At 40.5% G+C, this 24,593-nt stretch overlaps 2 protein-coding genes across 3 annotated transcripts in view; one reads left to right on the top strand and one right to left on the bottom strand.

Moving 5' to 3' along the window:
• aven (apoptosis, caspase activation inhibitor) overlaps window positions 1-23,941 on the top strand; it is a 39,776-nt gene extending 15,835 nt beyond the window's left edge. Inside the window, exons 3-7 of one of the 2 annotated variants that reach the window (XM_080490902.1) lie at window positions 18,574-18,644; window positions 19,518-19,613; window positions 20,105-20,393; window positions 21,988-22,183; window positions 22,388-23,271. In XM_080490902.1, the coding sequence (XP_080347028.1) occupies window positions 18,574-18,644; window positions 19,518-19,613; window positions 20,105-20,393; window positions 21,988-22,142 (611 nt within the window). In that variant the 3' untranslated portion in view covers window positions 22,143-22,183; window positions 22,388-23,271. Of the gene's footprint in view, window positions 1-18,573; window positions 18,645-19,517; window positions 19,614-20,104; window positions 20,394-21,987 lie in introns of both variants that reach the window. The other variant, XM_080490901.1, reaches the window with a different exon arrangement.
• Window positions 22,536-24,593, bottom strand: part of ryr3 (ryanodine receptor 3) — a gene marked incomplete at its 5' end in the record, with an annotated part of 114,051 nt that continues 111,993 nt past the window's right edge. Inside the window, one exon of the mRNA XM_080490899.1 lies at window positions 22,536-23,692. Coding sequence (XP_080347025.1) covers window positions 23,597-23,692 — 96 coding nt within the window. The 3' untranslated portion in view covers window positions 22,536-23,596. The remainder of the gene's footprint in view (window positions 23,693-24,593) is intronic.

Below are 24,593 nucleotides of genomic sequence, written 5' to 3' on the forward strand. Positions count from 1 at the left end.
TAATTCATAGAAAAAGTTAATTTGCCCATTGTAACCAGAATTTTGCAGATGCACATGTATAATTATCATTAAGTCGTCATAAGTATCACATTGTTTTGTGACAATTTTCTTTAATCCAGAAAAAGAGAAGCAAAATAATTGTTTTCATTTGTAAACGTATTTTAATTCTGAAAAATACAACCCTAAATGATGTGCTGATACGAACAGTTATCATTAGATTAACCTACTGGATTTTCTATTAGTAGTAAAGGTTAGAATATGCATATTTTAGCATTGTATCCTGTTTTTCTGCCTTCTCACATGACTGTGGTGTCGGTGATGAACTGGGTGGAAGCGTATGGTTATGAGCCCAAGGAGCAGCATGGAACATGTCAATATCCAGATTGAGCTCTATCTGATAAAAAAAGCCAGCCGAGGATTATGACACCGCCTCTAATATCCTCGACCGATTCTCCACATGCTTTGGATCAGTGCGTTTTGTCGTGTTTCGCCGGAGCATATTTTAGACTTTCCATCTCTCATTGATGAAACCAGGCAGAAAAGCTCATTGGGAGTTTGATTTGTCAGGTTTATAATGCACAGCAGCTCCTGTGCCTGCTGCTTGTTGTTGAATTCATGAGCAGCTGTCATATCGGTAAGCAATGTTAACTCTGGTGGAGACCACCTTGGTGTGACTGCTGTTGATGGAATGAGACTCACACTTTGTCACAACGTGGAAGCAATGTGCAAGTGAAAAAGACGTTTGTGTCTCTGTTTGTTACTTTTGCTCAGTTAAAGACCGCACACAATATTCTCGCTCATCTGTTGACTGGTGCAGCTGGATTTCTTGTTTTGAGAAAAGATCATTCCCTCCCCTTATCTGTATTAATTGTGTACTTTGAACTTTGGCTTTAGTTGATCCTGAAGGTTGTTTGATGTAGAGTGCCACAGTCGTAAAACAAAGAAATTTGCCCTCAGCTTATTACCACCTCTACACCTCATCACACAGTTTAATTGTGTAGACTTTGTTATCGTGGTTGAGGGTTTATATGTTGGGATGCAATATAAAAGTAATTAATAGCTTTATGAAGTGTGATTTAAAAGGTAACATCAAAACGCAGGTCAATAGAAAGTAAGATATAGTACAACACACAATAGCATTAAGTCTCATCAGCTAGAAGCAAAGGCTTCTAAATACCAAGTCATAAGCTGTTTCTTAAATCTGTCTGAAGAGGCTTCACTGATTTGCTCTGGCAGTTTGTTTCAAGCCATAATAACATAGAAAACATGTTATTATCATGTCTTCCGCTGTGACTGGTGTCAGGCTGTGACTCCTTTCCTTGGATCATTTAAAGAAGATACAGCATTGCTGTATAGAGGAACTTTTACTGACTGTGTGGCTCTGTAAACTCATTAGCTCTGAGAAAGCGATCATACCAGCCTCGCTTCTGAAGCAGTTACTGCTGTTATAGTGCAGTGTCGTCATGGGGAGTATCGATTGGCCAAAAACTTTCTCCAGGACTTTGATGCTCTCATTGCTGCCATTGTTTTTTTCTTACAGCCTCTGAAGTAGCATCTGTGCCGTTAGTGCTGCAGTCCAGTTCCCCAAGACCCGGGTAATCAAGATGTGTAGCAGAAGTAATCAAAACCTTTAGTTTTCTATATCGAGGGCAAACACGGGGCAGCATTGAGGACCCTGAAGACCGAGGCAACTTGCTGTCAGAAACCGGGATGAGGTTTATACATGTGACGGAAACGCAGCTTCTTGTTGACTCCAGCTTGTAAAAAGATGCTTCTCAAACCCGACACAAGACTTGGTTATATGACATTTACATGCACAAAATCAAAAATGTGTTTGAACCCTAATTGATACTGATATTCTATCAGTACCATCACCATCTAAGAATGCCGAATTCAGCTGCTGCCTGTCGCAGGGGTCACCACAGCAACAAGTTACACTGTGGTCTTGGCCAGTTTTTACTCCAGATGGCCTTTTCGTCGCAGCCAGGATTCAAACGCCATACTTTCAAAACAGTGCTGTCCTTGGAAAAACCATCACAGCAATATCGTGTCGTGATGTGGCATCTGCAGCTGGTAATATATAATGGTATTTTCTGATGTAAGTGAAAAAAATAATTGAATGGCTTTTGTGTACTCAAGTTACACATAATAACATGTTGATTTTCAAAGTAAGTTTTTCATGAGTCTTAAGTTTATCAATCTTTTAACTTTTGTTTGCATTTTTTACTTGACAAGTGCGTACTATGAATTCTAATCAATACATTTACTAGCCTGTTGTACTGAAGGGATTAAAATAAAAACACTAGAAAATGCATTAGCAGATTGATTGGATCTCTTTGAATTTACTGTCTGTATTAATTGGCAAATAATGTGCTGTAAGTGGGTGTGTCTCTGTTGTTCCAAGATTTAAACGACATTTTGGATCTAGTCTGAGTGGAAGGCTCTATGCAGGAAACTATGGAATCCAATGTTTTCACTAGTATATGTTCCTGAAAACTTTTCTACTCTGTGCTGATGGTTTTTGGATATTTTCACGATACAGTCTATGAGTGACGGTCTTGACAAGTATTGATGCCATATGTTGTCAGCGAGGACATAGTACGAATACAATGATTTGGGTAAATACAAAATTCAGGCTTTAAATTGCTGAAGTGTTGGTGGGTTTTGTTTTTTTGTTTTTTCATGGAGAACGTTTAGGAATGATCCCTTTAAGTTGTTATACAGATTCAGAAAATGGCTTTTGTCCAGCAATGCTGGCGGCTGCTGCTGCTGCTTGTCTTATGTTGCTGTTTTTCGGAGAGTCATTGTTTAAGTGTGGGTGGTATGTTCAACCAAAGTAAGTTCACTGCTTTGTGTTTGCTCCACTTAATGTCTCAGTGACAGTTATAAAACTAAAATGGGTAAATCGCCAGTCGTTTTGAAAAACAAATCTCTAAATAGCGGCCAAAATCACCTCTTGTGTTTATACTTAAAGTGCATTTTGAATATATATAGAAGGCTTGATTTCTGCTACAGCAATGTGAAAAGCTTAAAAAAAAAAAAATTGTCTTTTGGAGTTTGTTGGTTTTGAAGCAGAGAATATATATTTATCATAAGCCCACACCTCCCCATCAGCCCTCACAATCTCCTACTCAAGAGCCACCATTTGTGTGACTCCTTCAGAAATCTCGGTCCTGAAAAGCTGAAAAAAAAAACCAGAACAACAACTCTGCCGATTGATCTTTGCTCCCGGTGAACGAACTTTGTTACAAAACTGGATAAATTTTTTTCTTTGAGAGATTTTACCTTCATGTGAACACATCTGACATGTTTCTGTGGATGACTGAGCTCCAGCCTGTTGTTATCCCGTATTATTGATGAGGCATGTCCACTGCCTTCCTCAGGGAGTTTGTGTAATGAAGCCCACAGATGCATTTCTGTAGATTGAACACATCAGAGTCTTCCACCGACACACGTGATCACTGTTACACCAGCACTGGATCATGGTGCCGATAACCACCCAGATTACTTTGAATGTGAGTTACATCAGGTTTAAGTGAATGATGGGAGAATGATGAAGTATCCTCAAATTATGTTGAATAAAGGATGAGATCTATCAATTAGATTTCATACAAAGAAATACGTGCATGGGATAATGGTTTAAAAAAAAAAGAAAAAAAAGAGCTTATAGAAAGAGGAACAACAATCTACGTGTTATTTAGGATGCTCCTTTGAAAAGTTGTTTAGATGTTTGGTTGCATCATTGTTGTCGGTGGCTTCGTTTTAGGATTATAATTCACTTAAGTTGTGAATACTTATGGCAAGCTTACACATTTCTATTTGGTCTGGCTTGTGATATGTTTGTGCTCTCTGGTTTATGGCGATATGAGTTTGAAGAGGTATGGTATTTAAAATATAGTTGTTGTTTTTTTTTTAATCTATTGTCATGATTAAAATGCCTCTTTTAGAGGTGTGAATCTTCAATGGCCCTACTAATTGAGTGCGGGTCATCTGCTGGATCAATTCAATTCATATTGGCATATGCCAGCTGGTTTCCAAACACAGAGAAACAGACCATCACACACATTCACATTTACAACTATGGACAATTTAGTGTCACCAATTAAGTTCAAACACATTTTCTAAGATGAAACCGGAGTACCCAGTCACTAAGCATAGAATGGCTGACTCTGGACTTGGACCAGCAACAATCTCACGGCACTAACGAATGAAATAAGTACAGAATGAAAAGACTATACCACATAAGCAAGCATTAGTCATAGTTTAAAGAGAAAAACTTCTTTGAACTTGGTAGGAAACACCAACAGATCAGACTTTCTGCTTTCTGGTTGGGGTTAGTGGATAGTGAGAGAAAAGTACTGGAACTAGACCAATAAACAACAGACATGTTTATGTCCAACAGCAAGCTAATCAATGCCCTGCCGACTTCATTAGGACGAGCAGCAGGTGTCAAATTAGAGAAATATTTTCGAATTGTCCTGTGCAACAAATAGAAAGCCACATTTTTCAGTTATTCTCCAAACATCTTACTTATACACTAGTCATAGTAATAGTAGTAGACTTCTCTGCATACAGAGAATCTTCTCATTTATACCTGCAGTGCATGTAACCCGGACAGGGGGTGTGGGCAGAAAGTTCATTGTTTTGAAAAGATAGATTTATTACACGTGTTTCCTCAGCTAAAACGTCAATAATTCTGAGTCTAGTTTTGTGCAGTGATGTTGCGTCACATCACCATTCCAATTACTCTCATTGTTGAAAGATTTCTGCACCTCCGTTCTAATGCCACAACTTCTCTACGAAGGCTGAAGATGTTGCTCGCGTCACGAACATCCAGCTATATTCAAGAGACGCTACATACTTCGTTGTAATGGAGGCATTGAAACGGCATAAGAGAAAACGCTGTCTGGTCATTCCTACAACAGTGAGTCTAGTGTAAAATTCCCCTAATACCCCGTCAACCAAAGTATCAGTGAAATCTATGCTCGCCTTGTTATCTGAGCACAGCTTCTGAAGCTGTCAAAATATCGACGTTGTGGTTGGCTATAGATTTATTTTTTTTCCTCCCACAAATTGTATATAATTGTGTCAGAACAGCATTGTAAAAGCGAAAAAAAAATAAACAAAACAAAAAAACTCCCATCAAATCCCTGAAAGCCGAGGCATTTTTTCGTAAAGACTGCGGTTTATGAAGAACAACAAATTAGTCATTTAATGGTGTGATTCTCTGCCTCAATTAAAGATAATTGCTCTGTGTGCTTCACACCTCCCACACTGTGTTGCATGGCTTGTGGTAAATAACAATAGCAGTGCTGATAATGAAGGCACATAAAGCTTTGGACCAGATTCATGAGCATTTTTGCATTCAGTGTCAATGCACACTGCTCATTAACGGAGGCCAACCGAACGCAACACTTGTCTTCAGTCAAATGGTCTTTTGCTCAAGCGAAAGCTAAATACTATGCTTCAAATTTTGTGTGGACACTCTGACATTTACAAACCGGGATGACCCTTGCTTGAAGTTGCATTTAAATGAGCTATAATTGAAGATTAGCTTTGTGATTTTCACTCTAATGATGTAAATACAGTTTACACTGATCAGCCCTAACATGGCGACCAGAGCATGCGAAGAGAAAAGCAATGATTTATCTGCTTATCATGGTTTGTGTTGGACACGTTAGGCAGCAGACGAATTTGAATTTTGTCTTCAAAGTTGATTTGTTGCATAAACCTCAGATGGCTGAGGAACTTGGAGACTAAGAATGAAATTCTGTACAAAAGGAACTCGTGGCTGACCTCTACTCAACTTTGGTGATTCACAGATGCATCACAGTGATTTGCTGTAATTCTAAACAATACTCATGTTTCCACCTGTAGCTCCACGTTCTGCTGTGTGCAGCTCCGAGCTCCCTGCACAGACCAGATTGATCCAGACAGGGAGTTTTTTATTAATTCTACATTATTTCATACCTGTTGATGTCGGAAGCATGAAAATCAAGTGAAAAAGCCAGCCACAGCAAGGTAAGGGCAAAAAAAAAAAAAGAGCACGGGAACTTGGAAAAAAACCATCATAAAGCTCGAAGATTTTAACATCATCAATGTAAGTTTGTATTTGACATTTTTAGACCTTTATGTCTTTGGGAGAAAACTCTTGAAGAAATCAATGTTTCCTGAAGTAATAGAATTTAATAAGGACAGCAAAGCACACGGAGCTGATAAAAATACAAATGAATAATATTATTAGCTTGCAGTACATGTCGTGTATAGTGACACACCAACGTTCAGCTCCTCCCCTCAGGTGAGGAGTTCTATAGTCTGCTGACATGTGGAACAATGTACTTTCTCTTATTAGTCTATGTCAGTCAGAAGTGGTCCATAGAAGGACCAAGGGTGGACAATCGGCAATGCTTTGCCCGGCGAATGAAGGCTGGACTTTGTAGTTCGATCCAACAAAAGAGATTCTATAGCATGAATGACTGCATGAATATCAGAGGTAGCATTGCATGTTGGTCATCATTGTACGATATATGTTGATCACATACACAATATTGGGCAGGTGGTCACAACTGACCAGTGTGTATCAGCCAACAGAATCGTGTGCAGAAGAACCAGTATCATAAGATCATTGGGTTCCATCGAACTGCCTCCGTGTCTTTTTGCCTGTGAATTGATAGCTGACTTAATATTGAATAAAAGATTTTTAAAAAAATTAATAAATAGACATAAATAGCCATTCTTCTCCCACACAAGGCAGAAGTCACTTCACTGCTGTTGTTTCTATTGTTCAGTTTATTTACCACACGATAATTCTGCCTTTCAGAGGAAAGTATGACGTTCTTATGAACAGAAATGCCGAGAAAGTGTTGGATACCTTGGATAATTGCCAATTACGTGACCACTTATTCATTGATCATCTGAGCCCTTGTGTGGCTGCTCGGCATTCGTGCAATGTGGTCATGTAGATAACGATGTCAGTATAGTAAAATGGTTTTCCACATCCATGCTGGTTCCACGCTGAATGTATATTCAGCTCAGAGTTGCTGCACGTCTATTAAACTGGTCTTCAAAGCAGGATGTTGGACGAAGCGCTGCAGCTTGTGTGTCTTGTGTTCGTCAGAACGTGAGGCTGTAGCTGCGAAATGTTACGTCTGTTCATAATTTCTCAAGTTCTTCATGTTCAAAGTGCTCTACATGTGTATTTTGTGAGGTTCTCGTCATATTAATGTTTTTGGAGTGGAGTGGTTTTTTATTGCTGAGTCAAATATTTAGTATGAAATTACTAAGATGGGCTGTTTTTCAAAGATGAAGGTCTCCAAGGTCTTCATTTTTCTCCAGAGCTTCGGGTTCAGATCTTCTTGTGATTTTTTGTGGATCATCAGAAAGAGCAAAACCAAGATTGGGGGTTCGGACCATATCCCAGGTGTTCAAGTTAACTGAAACCCATTAGTGTGTAAGCGAACTGCAGGATGAGTGAATGTGATCATGGTGGGACCTTTGTCTCCTGAGTTTCTCAAGATCTGCACATGTCAAGGTATGGCTGGGCAATTTGGCAAAAAAAAAAAAGAAGTTTTTTTTTTTAGTTTTTTTTTTTAATAAAGATTCGAGTTTCGATTCCAATTTTTTTCTCAATACACTTAAAAATGACAGCAGACATCAGATTAAAGTTGTTACTATCTGACTAACCGACAGAAAAATCATTGTTGCAGGACTTCTAAACTTTCCCGAGAGCTCAACACACTCAGATTTTTCTCTTGGGCTGGAGTCGTCTTCCTGCACAATGAATGGTCCTGCACACTGTATCTGTCTGTGAGCTTTACAGAGTGCAGGTGGCTGTGTGTGTGTGTGAGTGTGTTTGGTGTCCGAGTGACTGCAGCCCTGTGATCCAGTCGAACTCTGGACAGTCTTGAGTGTCTTTTGATGAATTCAAAAGACTAGAGGAACTTGGACTTGGGATTCGTGAAGCGAATGCATCAGCTGTGGCGGCTGTTCTGGATGTCTTGTTTGGATTTAAGGACTGTAGTCCCTGTCACTTTTCATCCGCTCAAGCTTTCGCTGGCCTGTAACGCTCATGCTTTCTGGCAGTTTTGTGCTTATTTAAGGCGATCCACCAGTCTTTATTTAGCTGCCAGTGGGTGCATTGTTCTTATCTTCCTCTGACCTTTTGAAAGCCATTTTGCAAAGATGGAAGAAACATCAGTCATGCTTCGCCTGTGAGAGAAAGAAATCTCACATTTTAGGATTTAACCTTTTTTCTTTATACCTCACACTTAGAATTGATCAGTTTGTTGTGCTTCTTCACGGTGATTTTTTTAAAAAATATATTACTCATCAAATACTGAGTGTTGGCTGCCAGCAAAAATATTCAGTATCATAAAGATGTATTGTAAGCTTGTTTAACATTATCGACCCATTTTTAGATGAAGATTGGCCTTTTATTAGGAGAGGTGAGGCAGAGTCGCTCTATAATGAGGGACCCAGATGTCCTTGCACTCCCAGACCATGCCTCTGTCAGCGGCGGCAGCAGCAGCTAATGAGACAGGATCTGAGAGGTGGACAGTCACCCGGACAATTGGCAGTCTGTAATTTAAGGTGTTTGTACCACGAGCTTCACACAACATGGCCACTTTTTTTGTATCTGTTCATATTTTTAATCACCCATACTTGTCAAAGTGCTGTTTTGGTGCAACAGCAGATTTGTTATGACCAAATAAGAGTGTGAGTCCTGTGTTGTCATGGAAGTTAACGTGATCTTTTAGACAAATTATTGTCTGTTTTATTAAACTATGGTTTCCCTGTGTAAGGTCTTCACTCTTCTAAACAATATAGTGCTATACCCTGAACGGACTGCAAATCCCAAAATTACAACAGGATTGAGGATTAGAATTTGTGTGAAGGAGGATTTATGTGATCACTGTTACACTAGCCTGCTATATGTTTCAGAAAATTGTAAATTGTGGCACTGGCACCAACATTTTTCAGACCAGACAACACAATTCAACAGTCAGGATGACAAATGTATAAAATGGATCATAATTTGCATGAATATACGAATATGTGCTTGTACACCTCAAAGCTGGTCTGTTTAGAATATTTTCATTTGCATAGATTTGAATTTTATTTAGATTTTTCCACACGGATGGCTTTCATGCATTTCATTCCAACAGTTGTTTTGTTTTGTTTTTGTTTTTTGAATAAGCGAAAAATCTGTAAATTGATTTTATATGACATGATTATAATTTTCAAGAGTATATTTTCATCAACAAAATGCAATAAAAAAAGCACAAATAGAAAACTGATACGAGTTTAAGTTTTTATATTTAAACCAGATTTTAAGACTTTCACACATCATCATAGGTTTTTTTCTTTTTAAACAATGTAAGTACTGCGTCATTATTCAAGATGGGCTTTTGGGGATTTTGAATAAACGCATATTAATGCATTATCCAATGAAAATCCTATTTAAATAACCACAACAAAATTCTTTATTTTGACGCTTGTCTAATATCCCCAGTAGACCTTTTTTAAAAAAAAATCTTGATATGAATTTCAGTTTCACTCTTAAAAAGAGACAATTTCTCAAACTTGAAAAAAATAAAATCCAATAGATCATCTTTTTCATTTCTGGAATTTTCCTCAGCTTAGAACTATGTGAGACACATCTGCAGCTTTATATATCAGTAGTCTCTGCTCTTCCTTGTGGATTCCAGTGAAGCCTCCTTTATATATAGCATTTATATCAGGAATCAGCAGGAACTTATCTTCTCTGTCTTTACCTCAGAGACATTTATAAAATGTCTTCTTTTCCATGTATGGATACAAAGAACAGTGTTATCACATTCAGAGCTTGATGTGACCATTTCTGCATTTGTTGTCGGTAATTTGCATTTCTGCTGGTCTGAACAGTTCCCAAGTTGTTTGTCATGCTCTCCATCTGTAAAGGCGTTTAATTGAAAAATGATTGTGAGCTCAGTCTTCAATTGCAGTGATGGAAGTGGCTATTATAGAAGGCTCACCCTTCAAAAGTGCTTTAGCAGCAGGACAATTTAATACACCACACATTTCCCTTTGACACCGCGGGCCCCAATTTTACATACACATGAAAGAACCGCATCACTAAAACATGGAACAGAACAATATTCTAAGTGTGTATATGATGGATGTGTACCGAGTTAGGAAGTGGCCAGGCTTCAGTCTCGTTCCTCCTAACAAGCTGCACCACACTCATAAAGAAACAACACATGAATAATGAGAAGGAGGTCCCGAGCGGATTGGAGCTCCTCCGATATGACTTTGACATAAGCACAGGCTCATACAATCACCATTAAAAGTTAAGAGTAAATAGCTTAAGCCCACTTTATTGTCTCGCCTGGTTTGCTCAGGATTTTAATTGCAATTAGCACAGACAGTGATTTATCGACGCGTAGTGGGTTTTCAGCACCATGTCATGTTAGGCTAATTGGTTTGGTTAAAAAGGCGTGACAGGGAGCAAGCCGGAGGTGCTGCTGCTCTCAGAAAGACAACTGGCTTCATGGATCTGAAGCAGGAAGTTCCTCTGCACTGTTATTCCTTCCTTGTTCCCTTCCTCAAATATTCCTTCAGTCCTTTTTCACCTGCCAACGATCGGATTAGATTGATCAAGGTTGTAATAACACTCCATTGCTTGTAGGTTCTCTATGAGCTGCTTTGCTTTAGTTCCTCTTATCAAGTGTGGATCTGCGTAGTCTGCCAGATTAAAAGAGAAGTAATCATTCACTTATCACATAATATTACTCTACTCACAAATGTAGAAGGAAGGGGGGGGGGGGGGGGGTAGTCGATCGCAGAGTCTGAGTACTTCTCTTTCAGTCACTTAAAGTGTCAACATTTCACTGTTTGTGGAGCCTGAGCAGCAGTCCCTCCTGGGTCCGTGCACTGGTCTGGGAAAGAAAGTCGATTTGATCAAAGTTAGAGCCGAGCTGCAGTGTTTTGCTGAGAGCGCGCCAGCAATGTCTTCAAAGGTGTGTACATAAGGTGTGGTTGAAACGGCGGTGAATGCGGCGATGCTTACGTCAGGTGACGTACATTGGCATCATACTCAGCCCGTCTGCAAGCCACACGCAGGGCAACACAACCCAGCAGGACTCCTGCAGGATTAAGTTTGTATATTCATCCCATTTGTATGAAGATTAATTAGGGATGTTCTCTGTCACTGTTTTCTCTGTGGTCGCAACGAACATATATTATAAAACTAATGGACTAGTGCTAAAAAGGAAAACGCACAGAAAAATGGTGACAATATTCTGTGTTTTCAGATCGTTGTGAAGCCACAAACCACCATCTTTACAGCCTACAGCCTACCTTGTTTTCATTTTCTTGATAAAAGTACTTCCAAGCTACGCTGATTTTGTGAGAGGTTTTCTAATTTCCACACCAGACTCTGTAGCCCTCATTAGTGGCAGGCAGCAGCCAAACAGCTGAGCGGCGCCTTGTACACAAAGTACAAAGCAAACTGACCAATGCACATAATAATTCATATACCTGCGCAGCCTTGGTGACAGCTGCCATGGGGCTCAGCTTCTTGCTCAAGGGCACTCAATTTGTTTTATTCGAGAAACCCAGGAAATCTTCACATCTTACCACCTGGAACTGCTGGCGACTGGTGCTTCTCGTTGAAAATAGTTTCACTCGTCCTGGCTCTGGGTTGAAGTGATTTGTGTCACAGATGGAAGCGGGGTCAGACGAGGAGTGAGAGAATTCTCTCGCCTCCTCTCTTATTTGTCTTTTTATAAACTCAAATTCAACCCACACACCAGCAAAAACATTTGCATCTGCACTGTTTGAAATGCGGTGTTTTGACGTTGGACTCATCCTATTAGGCTGCAGCGGGGACGTGTTTACACTGTTGATTATTAATGTCAGTCAATTTCAAAAAAAGGTCATTGAAATGCCAAGTAGCTCATTTTGTGTTTAACAAGTCGAATCATGTGAATGTTTATTGTAAAAAGGCTCAAAAAGCTACTGAAAATGTAAGCGCCTGAACCAAAAAGAAAGAAAGAAAGAGAAAACTGACAACAGCGGTGGATTTTGTCCCTGGAGGAGGAAAGCTGAGTAACTGAGCACTGACGGAATAGTGATGCAGTGATAATGGAATTGGTCAATTTAGTTTTATCTGTAGAAAGAAGCTCCGGGGCAAACATTTGGTCATGTCCGACTCTGTGTTTATATTCTACTGTGTGGCATTTGTGGCTGCACACTCAAATCTACTGTCATCGCAAGATCAGCACCCATAATATACATACTGCAAAAGGCTGAACGGCAAAAGATTTATTGTTTTCATGCACTGGTTATTCAATTTCACTTCAGTATTTCAATATTACAACAACATCCCCGGAGTCAGGCCAGCACCGAAACTACTACTGATACACTGCTGGTGGGAACAGCAGACCAGAGATGAGATTAATACCCTGTGCAGTTACAGCGAGTTAGATTTCAGTCCAACAGGACAAAGAACAGGTATTTTACAATTGTAGTACTCAAAATTATTTCACGCCAAACATATAACAAATACTGTGTGGCCGTAGTTGTAATGCCATGTTTAATATATATATATATATATATATATATATATATATATATATATTTAAAAAAAAACACAATATATGTTGTATCTACCCGTATGCAAATGTAAGTATTTATATTTGTATTCGGTGTGGTATTGGTCCTACTTTAGAAGGATAAAACCAGAAATCCACAGCATAACTTCTGGTCTCATTTGTCTTCTTTGCACTCAGACGGAGGCCCGTCTTGTCTCCACTTCACACTTTCTACTCGCCTTCCTACTGATCCTCCACCGTGTTCATAACGAGGTGCCCCAGATCGAGCGAGGCTTATCGTTATCCCGACTCCGTGCCGGAGCTCGACAGTGGCACCGAGCAGAACGGAGGAGAGAGGTGAGGACGAGCAGCGGCGAGGTGAAAGCGGAGTGGAGTTTGAGTGGAGCGCGAAAAGAGCAAAGCAGAACAGAAAAGCAGGAGCGAAAGCCGGCAAGAGTGAACAACACATCCCAAATATAAAATATGAGTGCGGGACTCGGCATTAGCGGGCCATAGATAGCGCAGAGAAGCCGGAGTTTACAGGAGGGGGGAGTCTCATTTGTTAATATGGGGGTTCAGCCAGCAAAATGTCAAGAGACAGGATACCACATTATACAGAAGTTACACAATGCAGCGCAGCCACTTAGCACACAGCATGAGCGATGCAGTGTTTATTCACCGAGGAAGAACTCACATGGGTTTAACCAGCCCGACCGCCACTGAAGTACTCAGACAATCATTCGAGCAACGGGTGGATCTTTAATCAGCGGCGTGGACGGCAGAGCAGGGCTTCACCGGCAGGAGAGACGGTCGTCGAAATATTCCACGGAATTCCTGCACAAGATGGGAAATGTTTTCAAAGTGAATCATTTCCAGATAAAATTGTTTGAGAGTGACGGGAAATGCCCAGTACACCGTGGATGAATGTAATCCTAAGTAATAAGTTTGATAAACGGTCATCGGCTACATAATTTCTGTTGAAACAATCGGCTGGAAAAATGCCCGGAAATGAAAAGGAACATTTCTGACACTAGAGCGATTGTCCAAATAATCGGCCTCGGGAAAAATTACTATTGCAACAAGACATCGTCGGTAGGGTAAATCCGACCTGTCTCACGGCACTGTTACTTAAAATCATTACTGGGAATATCTCAGTGTAAATATTTACACTTGTGAAGTATTCATCAGTCCACCCATCCTCTATTCCTCTTCATCCAACTCGGCTTTGGAGCTGAGCCGAGTAACGGCGAAGGCAGGGTGAACCCTGTGCACGTCGCCGGTCGATCACAGAGAGGCAGACCAATGAAAGGATTTTTTCTTCTTCTATGAACTCCTCCAATTTATTTATCCGTCTTTATTGAAGTGCATCACAAACGCGTTTTACACTCAACTGGACGACACAGATGTTTGATGCAGAGAGAAAAAGTCTGCTTTTCGCTCATTATTTCTCCTTGTTATCTTCTCACATGCTCGCTTCTCTGTCTTCCTCACGGACTCCGACTCCTCCTCCTCCTCTTCCAGTCATCTCTCTTTGTGTCTTCTGCAGCTTTGACAGAAGTTTCTTTCATCCTCTCTGGCAGCTGTTGCCATGGTTGTCAGCGCATACCAACTACCTGCCACGCTCTTTCCACAGACACAGATCAGGAGGACACCGGGCTGTAGGAGGGAGGCAGATCTCCTCTGTCAGCAGTTCTGCGTGCCGGACTGATGGAGAAGGAGCAGGTGGAGAAGGAGGTGGAAGGAAAGCAGGATTAGGGCCTGAGAATATATTAAACAGAGGAAGAGCCTTCCTCTTTCCGGAAAGTGAGTGAAAGGCTGCAGCAACTATCGGGGGGGGGGGGGGGTTTACCTCGATGGAGATTCACCTTTTATAGCGGAATTGGTTCATTTGGATCAGCGAGCAACAACAACAGTAAAGTGGGAGGAATGAAGCGAGGCGCCCAGGGAAAGCCGGGCCCCGATCCCTGCAGCTGTTCCATTAACACTGGAGTGCACATAATGACATCTGAATTACATAATTCAGGTTTTTCCTTCACTTCACGATGAGTCACAAATTATAGCTGAAAAGAGAACTTTGCCGCATTGCTTTGTTTCCATTCTCGCTGAGGAAGTGCTGGATCTCTTCATTCACAGAGACAGTTTTGGTTATTTTGGATTGGCTATATTGTCGATAATTGGTGTATTTTGCATTTGGGTCAGACAAACTTCCGTGTGGTGATGAAGGCAGATATACTGAGCAAAGAAACACTCTAACTTTGCCCATTAAAAAAGGCTCAACCAACCAAAAATTACTGCTTGGTGTGAATCAAAGCATGTCAGGTGTGAGTATTGGGGGGTCTGCCTTGTGGTTCAAGCTCCGTGAGGCCAGCTCATGCTGTCACACTTTAAAAACCTAGTTTTGTTGTACGATTTTCATAAATTGAGACTTTATTTGCACTTTTTTTTTCTCTCTCTCATTTGGGGCTCCAGATTCAGCAGTTGTGAATTGATCATGTCTGCCTGTTTCTTGATGGTATCTGTAACTGTGCGCTACCCTTTTCTCTACATATTGTCAGCAATCTGCGTAAGACACAACCAGTGAAAGTAGAAATCGATTTCATGTCCACCAATATCCAGGTTTTACGTGCTCAGATCTGTTCCAGCGGAGGTGAAAAATAATCAGCCTCTCTTTGCTGATAACTGCCCCGACATAAAGCCATCTACCCCCACCAGCCGTCACATAAAGCTGACATTCCCAATCTCCTTTGTTGTCTGTTTTCCTCGCAGTCATTGTAACACCGATAATGCTTCTATTCATAAATCACCTCTCCTCTGCCTGTTTGACAGCAGGGACTCGGCCCGCGGACAAAACGCCCTCCTGTAGCTTTCTCCTCGCTGGCGCCCTTCGCATCTCGCGCATCCGAGCAATCAAGGCCAACTGCAGATGGTGCTGATGGTCGCGCCTGAGGGCCAAGTGTCTGTAATACAATGCGCAGAGGGCAGAGGGACAGAGTGAGAGGCTGCGACTGACTGCAGCTCCTCTGTCAGATCCCCCACTGACCGTCCATCTGCGCCTGGCAGACTCGCCGCCGTCTGTCCTCGAGCCATCAGCCTCCAGACGGAGCTGCTGCACCTGATTATTGTTTAAGCTCAGGGTGCTTTGATCCGCACTGGCTGATTGCCTCCTGGCTCTTACCTGAAGATTTCCTTTTATTGATATATATGCGGGCAAAGAAAACCCAAACATGAATATCAGAATTGAATAGGAAAGGTGCTTGTCAATGTCTCATGTGGTAACAATCATTCACAAAGGGACTTTACATTGAAATGTAGGCGAATTCCTCACAGTTATAGACTTCTCGTCCTTTGATAGTCTAGTTTAGCTGTGGCCATTTTCTCATCTTTTTTTTTTTTTTTTTTTGCAACCAAGAGTGTTTTAATCTGACTTCACACAGAAAGTCCCATCCGGTATTTAAACCCACAACCTTCTCTCTGTGAGGCGAGAGTGCTAACCACTACTCCACTGCCTTACATAAATATATGAAACCTTGTTGTGTTGGTTGTCTGAAATGAGCTTTTTGATTTTTTAAGCGATTCACACTTCAAATTTGGCTTCTCCATTAACACTTAACTGCAGAACACCACCTGGATGCTACTTCACCTCGGATGTCACCGCCAGATGTGAATGCAGCTTCCTGTATTCTCGTTAAAATGGTAAATCATGCTGAAAGTTTAACCTTGCTCCGATTATATTAGAGTAAAAATGCTGAATAAAGTTTTGAAATTAAAGTTGAAATATCCTGACTTCTTTTGAGACTAAAGGCAGAAAGATTATTTGATCTTTTCACCCTTTTTTTAAAAATGTCAACTTGTTTCTTTCTATTTGAAGCCAAACGATTCTTTGCTACGTATATTCTTTTAATAACATGTAACAGATACATAATTATGAAATCACATTATAGCGGTCCAAACTCCATTTTCTGCATATTTAATATACCTACTTTAGTTGACTTGTTGCTGTCCACTCCTGCTCACATTCTATTTTGTGTGGATCACCTCTAAAACCCTGAGCCGCTTCTTTTGTCAATGATTTAACTTTACATAGACAACTGCAGCTTTTAATTGTTGTGCTATGACTTAATTTTTAACCTGTTGATCACGGCGGCATCTGGATTTGACCAGATTATCAGCCGATTCCCGATCTTCCTTCGTTATTCTCACCTCTACTAGTTGGCTACAAAAGTGCAGATAGAAAGTCTAAATATTAATTGAAATTGTGGGCGAAGAGAAGTAAGTAATGTAGATTGTAAGTATGATTATGTCATTGACACTTTTATTTAATCGATTTTATTGATTCGTTATTGCAGACCTAGAAAGATTTTCATGGAAAATATAAACAAATGTTTCCCACTCAAAGAAAGAACGAACGACTGTTGCTTCATGTATTTGCACCATTTAGGACTTCTGACTTCCGTTTTCGAACAAAGATAGACTTTATTACATTATTTAAAAATACCCACGAGTGCCTGTTGTTCCACCAAAAGTGACACACGCCTGCAGTGTTTTAGAGAGAACCACATGCACAAGATGAGGAGCTACACGAGTGGTGCTTCACATCCGACACTGTGTCCTCGTTGTAGCGGCTGTCGTGTTTTGACTCAGCGCTCCCAGCGCGCCGCACCTCACTCCAAACCGTTTCATCGAGCCATCTGGGCCATTTTCGCGTTTGTTCCTCTCAGTCCGGCTCTGCTGAAAATGTTGGTACGTCTGTGTGCTGAATGTGTGGCACCGATGCAGCGCCTGCTTATTAATAATACATCCTCACCGTCTTTGTAGTCACAAGAGCACTCAGGCTGTTAATGTGAGAGGTGGCGCATGGTGATGCTGCTTTAGCTCTCGTACTGATCAACAGTTTACATAAAATCTGCTGGGATAGCTGTGCTATACCGAGGTGAGAGGACATTCTAAAATAAAATAGGAAAGATAAAATAGAATGGGATCAACTTTTGCTATTACACTAAGAATTATACATATCAAACATCAGGCTCGGAAGAGGGTTCAATCCAGCCCACAGAAGCATTTTGCACAATATTAAAATAACAAAAATAGTTAGAAATCTCACTCTGTCAGGTGTGTTGAAGCCACACGGACATCTAAAACATGCAGTACAGTTTGCCTCCGGGACCACGATTAAATTCCTCTGCATTTACAAATTTTTCAGTCACATTACCTGTTGTTTCTCATTCGTGCCTTCAGGGTCACACTGTTTCAGTAGGAGTAAAGGCCATTGGTCAACACTGAGACCAGATCTGATCAACACATGGCCGCAGTGCTTCTAGTTTAGAAATCAGTGATGCAGTGGTGAACATTAGCCATCTTAATGCTATTGAAATAATATTGGCATTAATGCTAGTACTTGATCAGAAAGATTTGATTCATTTGGGTCATTGCAACCAAATAATTCAATTCAAACTGATTTGGGTAGATACATGAATCAATAGATTTACAAGCCAAATAAATCATGTTTATTTGGGTACTTTTTTGTTTGTGGATTAAAAAGAACACAAAGAAAAAGTTATGTGAGCCCAGGTGTACTTGCTTGTGGTGATACGTTCAGCACTGAGGTCACACTAGGGACCTGATTTGCTCTGCTGATGTGTAAATTCTCCTTTGCATGTCTTGCATCGATCCTTCGAGTATATATATATATATATGAGTTTAACCTCGACTGAGACAATATATATATATATGAGACAATATATATATATATATATATATATATATATATATATATATATATATATATATATATATATATATATATATTGTCTCAGTCGAGGTTAAACTCATTAACTTATGTTCACCTCAGTTTACCTTACTCAGTTGGACAAAGATGCTCTATAATATAGATGTTGGCACTTTTTTCACAGATACGTGAGGCTCTGATTTCATCCCAGGATCTGTCTGCTGTCGTTACGTCTGCTGTCGTTACGTCAATCTCTTGTTTCTGTGTCTCCTTCAGGTGATTCGTTCACTCAGTTCCGGTTTTCAGAAGAAAAGGACTGGGAGATGAATCCATTCACAACCAGTCAGGTAGATCTATGTTCATCTTCAATAAAAAAATAAAAAATACAGCAAATGTACCAATCTTATTGATTACCAATACAACCTTCATTACATTAATATTCAATTTAGTTTCAGTTGGCCAGCAGTCACTTTTTACAAGTAAACAAATGCTGAGAATTCATTATATTCACTCAGCAGAGTCCTCCTGACGGACTCAGATAAGGTCACAAAAGGTTATACTTGCATCTTGTTCGAAATCTTTAAAAGAGGTTGGAATCTGTTAAGAAACAAACAAACAAGGTTTTGTCATTACTTTTCAGCTATTTGTTTAAGTTCATAAAGTCTTCTACAAAACAAATGGATACAGCTACTATGGTATGTTTACACTTCCATCATCACACATAGTATTTGACATGTTTGTTGGATTAGAAACCAAGTGCACTTGTGTGATGTGTCATAACCTGCCTCCATGGAACCGAAGTGGACAGAGCAGGTTGTTTATTAGTTGACCATCTAACATGTGCAGCTTTGGATTGAAGCCAGTGATCAACACATGCATGCGGACCATGGGGAGATTACTAAAATCATTGAAATAATGTCTTCTCTAAGAGTTGGATTAGAGTGCTGATGTCTTAATTCAAGCCTGGTGAATGTTTTACCTTCCTGCTGGCTCCTTTAAGTGAAGTATTAATGATCTTCCGGTAGACTCTAGCAGATTTTAAAGGGTTATTAAAGATGCACAAATCACGGCTTGTCCTCACATGTTTTTATACTTAGACAGGTTGGTTAAAACAAAAAAAGGTTATACCCTCCATGTTACCACATCTTTGGGCAGTTTTAATCTTGGTGTAAACATGTTGACTGCTCACAGCTGCTTTAATCATCCGGTGTGCTCTTCAGATGTCTGCGGTGTCCGTGGATCTTCCCGCTCTCGCTCAGCGTCTTCAACAAGTGCCTCTCCACCAGAGACTCAACCTGGAGGCTGAGCTGGTTCAGGTAGGCGCTTTTCACTGCACCTCCTTCAGATTCAGCTGAAGTTGGACTGTGTTCAGTGTCAAGAGAAAATACTCTAAATCTCAGAACCTGATGTTGTCCAGACTGTAAGATATAAGCTGTAACTTACATCTACAAGACGATAAAGAGACTGCCCCCTGCTGGTCTGGGTTGGATTAATTCGTATAGAAAACGTCAGGATGAATGTCCTGTGCTCATTTACACAAGTTAACAATTTAAAAAGTCAATATTCAGGCCGAGCTGGACACTTAGAGAAGTATAAGCTATAAAACGTTTTGCGGTTGGTTTTGCTAAACTTAGTATTTAAATAAAAAACTGTTAGCATCTCTCGTGGAGCTCAAGAGTAAAAGTTTTGGATTAATACGTTAACTTGAATAGTTTTCTGTCCTACAATTCTTAGTATAGTGTCTGCAATTTATACTGATCTTTTCACTTCGCCAACTGAAGCTCTTTTCTACTGTTTCACTTTGCAGGTCTCGACACCAGCGGAGCTTCCGGTCATGCCCCTCGCACCGAAACCAGACGTCCCCAAAACATCCAGGTTCATTCCTCCAGTTGCAGCTTTCAAAAATCTCAACACTGACCAGAAAGTCCCAGAGGTTTGGAGTCCAGCTGGAGGCTCCCAGGTTCCCTCTGCTGCCGCTGCTCAGGAGGACGACGCCGACGAAGAGCTGGAGCAGCTCCTCAGTTTACAGAATCCGCTCTCCCATGCCGCATCTGTCAGCGGAGCAGATCAGCCGGACGCTGCTCCAGTGAAGACATGTGAGTATTTTCAAGTTTACCACAGGTGGGAAGTCATTTAGAACACTGTACTTCTTAAAGTGTTGATTTTTCACTCTACATTTTTTACACTTGTCGTTTCTCTTTTTGATTTGTTGCTTCCATTTTTATTTGAGAGAAAAAGAGAAATGTGTGCATACCCAACATGAAGACTGACATGACCTCAGTGGACAGTATCTGCAGACAAGACGGGACTTTTATATGCATGAAAGAGGAAAAATGGCCGACATCAACAGACAAGGTGCGAGGAGGAGATTGAGAGCAGCAGCATGTCCTCCACTCAGGGCCGAATTGAACAAAATGTTGGAACTTGTCGGGTTGAAGAACACAAACAGACACTGGAAATGTCCTTCGAAGAGCTTAGTTTTTTACTTTATGTGAAAAGTGGGAGCCGCTTTCTCACTAAAGTATTTGTACTTCTGCCTAAGTCGAGAATGTGGACTTCATCGACCTCTGCTTTAACGCCTCACGCTGCAGAAACGGTTCGTGACATTGGACAAACCGACTTCATCTATCAGTGGACTTTGATAATTTACATAGAAACTTGGTGGTAGAAGCTGCAGAGCAGCACTTTGAAATTCACTAATTATCAACATACTTTTCTGGATGATTCAAAAATTACAAATTGCCCTTTTTTTTTTTTTTTTTCTTTCTTTCTTTTTTTTTTACTTGAGTTCCCTTTGTGCTGGACTCTTTCTTGGCTGGATTTTTGCTGGTTGCCTGGCAACAGCCCAGATCTGTTGAGGCGTCCAGCAGACAACTCAGACCAAAACAGCAAATCTGCATGTTTTACACTTGATTTGTAGAGATTAGCCCAACATACTAGAATATGCTTGTTATGGGAATGAAGGTGGGTGGATTGTGAGACTTCAGTGGACAAAAACACATCACATGTATTTTGGAGTCAAAGTAAAGCTCAGCAGCAAACCTTCATACGATGCCAGATGTACTAATGAGATTAACTTAAAGCATATTGTAGTCACTTGCTGTTAAGAATGATGTAATAAAAAGGTTAATTTATTATCTTTTTGAAATACTGCACTTGCTACTATTAATATTCTGCATAATAGTGATTTAATTTGAATAGGACTTCTTTTTTTCTTTATTATACACAAAGAAGGCATTGTTGGCGCCTGCATGGACACATACAGACAGATGTGCAGTTCAAAATGGTGTCTTTTAATCTACGTAACTCTCTGCCTCAAAAAAAATTTATATTAAAGTGACTTTTAGCTTGAGCAGCAGGCAACTGAACTGACATTAAATGAAAATCTCATAATTTGTCTTTAAAACATTATGTCTAACAATCTCAACCTTTTAATGTAAATTACAATCCGAGTTAATGTGAAGCACTTTGAACCACAAATAGCAGAGTGCCTTCTTTAAAATGACAAAAACATGAAGATTAGTAGATATTGGACTACGTTACCTTCTAATAAAGTATTTATAAATTAGGGGGAAAGTATGTACATTTCTCACATATCATAGTTTGGATGTGTTGCTCTGCCGGGGTTGGTGTTTGGTACCATGTGGTTCTCTGAGCCCCATATGATCATGTGTTGTTTTCAACCCTCAGCCTGTGAGGAGGTGGAGAAGGTGGTTCAGGGGGCGTCAGAGGAGAAGATGGAAGAGGTTGAAGACAAAGCTGACACGCCTCCCAAGTCTCCGCCTGCAAAGCAGGAGATGACAGAGGAGGACCTGGAGGACTGGCTGGACAGCATGATCTCCTGAGTGGCGAAACACATGGCGGACGTATAAATATAGAAGCTGCAGTAAGTTTTCCACACTGTGCAGAGGTTCCCGAAGGACTGAGGTTTCTCCAGTTCACATTGGCCTCACTCTCACTCGCCCTCTGCGGCCAGTTCTCTTTTTCTTTCCCTTTTAGTTTCTTGAACTAGAAGAGAGACAATGTGTTTTGGAAAGGCAGTACAGTATGTTTCGAACATTTATGAGAATGTGTCAAAATGTTCCCTCAGCACTTCGTGTTTCAGAGAAGGAAGTCTCTGTTCTTTGTGAGACTGTGAAAGTTACGCACTGCAGGAGCGTCACCATCAGCGACGTCTCCGCTGCCAGAGAAGACGGACCGATACTGAAACGGGTCACGAAGGACACACTTGGTTTATTGCGTCGGTTACTTTATTCAGTTCTTCCCCCTCTTCAAAAGAAATGCAGGTTTACCAAAGCTACTACATACATACAAATGGCCATACAATAGCAGTTTGTCGTCAATAAATCCATGAACTGAGTGTTTGTCTTCTTAATTCCTCTGTTTCTTCTACTGTGGAAAGAAGTGCAGGCAGGCAAGACACCACACTTTTGGGAACAAAACCAAACTAAGCAACATTTACACAAGGCTTCATCTAGATTTTATACAACAAATGTCTCTTTTTTTTTTTCTTCTAAATTTTTCAAAGCCACAAAACTAGCTTCAAACTAATCCAGAACTAGAGCACTACTTGTGTCAGGAGGGAGAAAAATGACTGTTTCTTTGCATTGCATAGTTTCTCTTAAGGCACATTGGCACTTAATAAACACCTAAAAGTGAAGAAGTGACCTCTGGTCCTCTGGAAGAACCGTCTTTAATGTCATCAGACCGATTTGAACCAGTTTAAAAAGGCAAATCGGGTCTCGCTCGTTTCATTCAATGTTTTTTAACAGCACACGTCCTTTCAGCTGGGTCGGGAGCAAGTGACGCCGACGTCCTGGCGGTCATCTAGAAATTGTGCATATTCAGACATTCATTAGTCATGCTGTAACCCTTCACACGCATATCAGATGTTTACACACCAACAAATTGTGCAGCAGGTTGGGGGTTAAGCAAGTGAAAAGGCAATGTGAGTTCCAATCAAATCAAGAGATTTGCATAAAAGAGGCGTCGTGGCGATTTTTTTTCTTTTCTTTTTTTCTTCAGTAACAAGGAAAAGAGGACTCGAATGCACAAAACACAAAACGTCCAATCATCAGCTGTAAGTCTTGGGCTCAGTGTGTGTGTGTGTGTGTGTGTCTTAATCAGAATTCATTCCAAGTTGTGTTCTTTCTTCTTTTCTTGCTTTTTTTTTTTTTTTTTTGACACCATGGCAGCGCGTTCAGTTTCTGTTAACAGGGTGAAATTCGGTTCAGCGTCTCTTTCAGATAGAAGGAAAGTAGAGAGGGGGCGTTCGGGGCACCAGACGAGGCTGCCCACTCTAACCCAGCTGGTCCTCGTATTGCTTACGGAAGCAGTCTCCAGTGGGGAAGAAGTCCCAGCATCTTTCCTGGTACATCTTCCACACATAAGACTCCTGTGGAGGGAAGGGAAGGCTTTAAATTAATAAGAATAGAAATGTTTTATCTTGTGTTCATTGGCTCATTGCTCAGTTATCTGTTCATCTTTTAAGAGTTATCAACGCTAACAATGTCAAAAAAAACGATCTAACAGGTTGAATATTGAAGTCATGCCATCACACTGCTTATGGAGCTTTGTGGATTGTCTCCTCTTCACACCGACAACAGCTTTTGCTAAAAAGCATTAAAACACTGAAACAAATCTCAGCTGCGTCTGAAAGCGCCTTTATTTAATGTCTTGTGCTCATACCCGCTCATTGGCTGAGCCAAGTCACTTTCCCCTTTATACGACGTAAGCCTGAGCCTGGTGTGCAGATTGATTTTGTGACAAATCGTTTTTAGCTTTCTGTCTGCAGATAAATTCAACAAATCACATTGTGTGGAACAGAGGAAACAGCAGTGACATATTGTTGGTATTTGTGTCTCAAATGTGTCAACAGCATCTCCAGACGGCTCCCAAACAAACAAAAAAAGGCAAGAAAAGAAATACACACGTTCCATTTGTACACGCTCGCTGTGTTGGAGCTTAAGCTGCTTAATTAGATGCCTTTGGCTTTTTTTTTTATTATTATTCATTTAAAACCCTTTAAACTGGGACTAACCAAATCTGGTAAAGAGACCCATCATTATTAGGTGATGTTGAATCTTTTGCTTCTTTAAAGACTTGACAAACATGCAAACAAATATTCTTTTCCAGGCCTTATTTGTCATATTTATGTGAAAAATAAAAATCTGCCATCCAGATTTGTGGATGCAAAGTATTTTTACTGTGAATATTCAGCATTCTGTGTCGTCCCTTGTTAAACTATCTGAACTCATTTTAAACAAGGAGCTGACACATCAACTCGCCAACGGGTC

The sequence above is a fragment of the Lipophrys pholis genome (assembly GCF_963383615.2).
Source record: "Lipophrys pholis genome assembly, chromosome: 21".
Lineage (NCBI taxonomy): Eukaryota > Metazoa > Chordata > Actinopteri > Blenniiformes > Blenniidae > Lipophrys > Lipophrys pholis.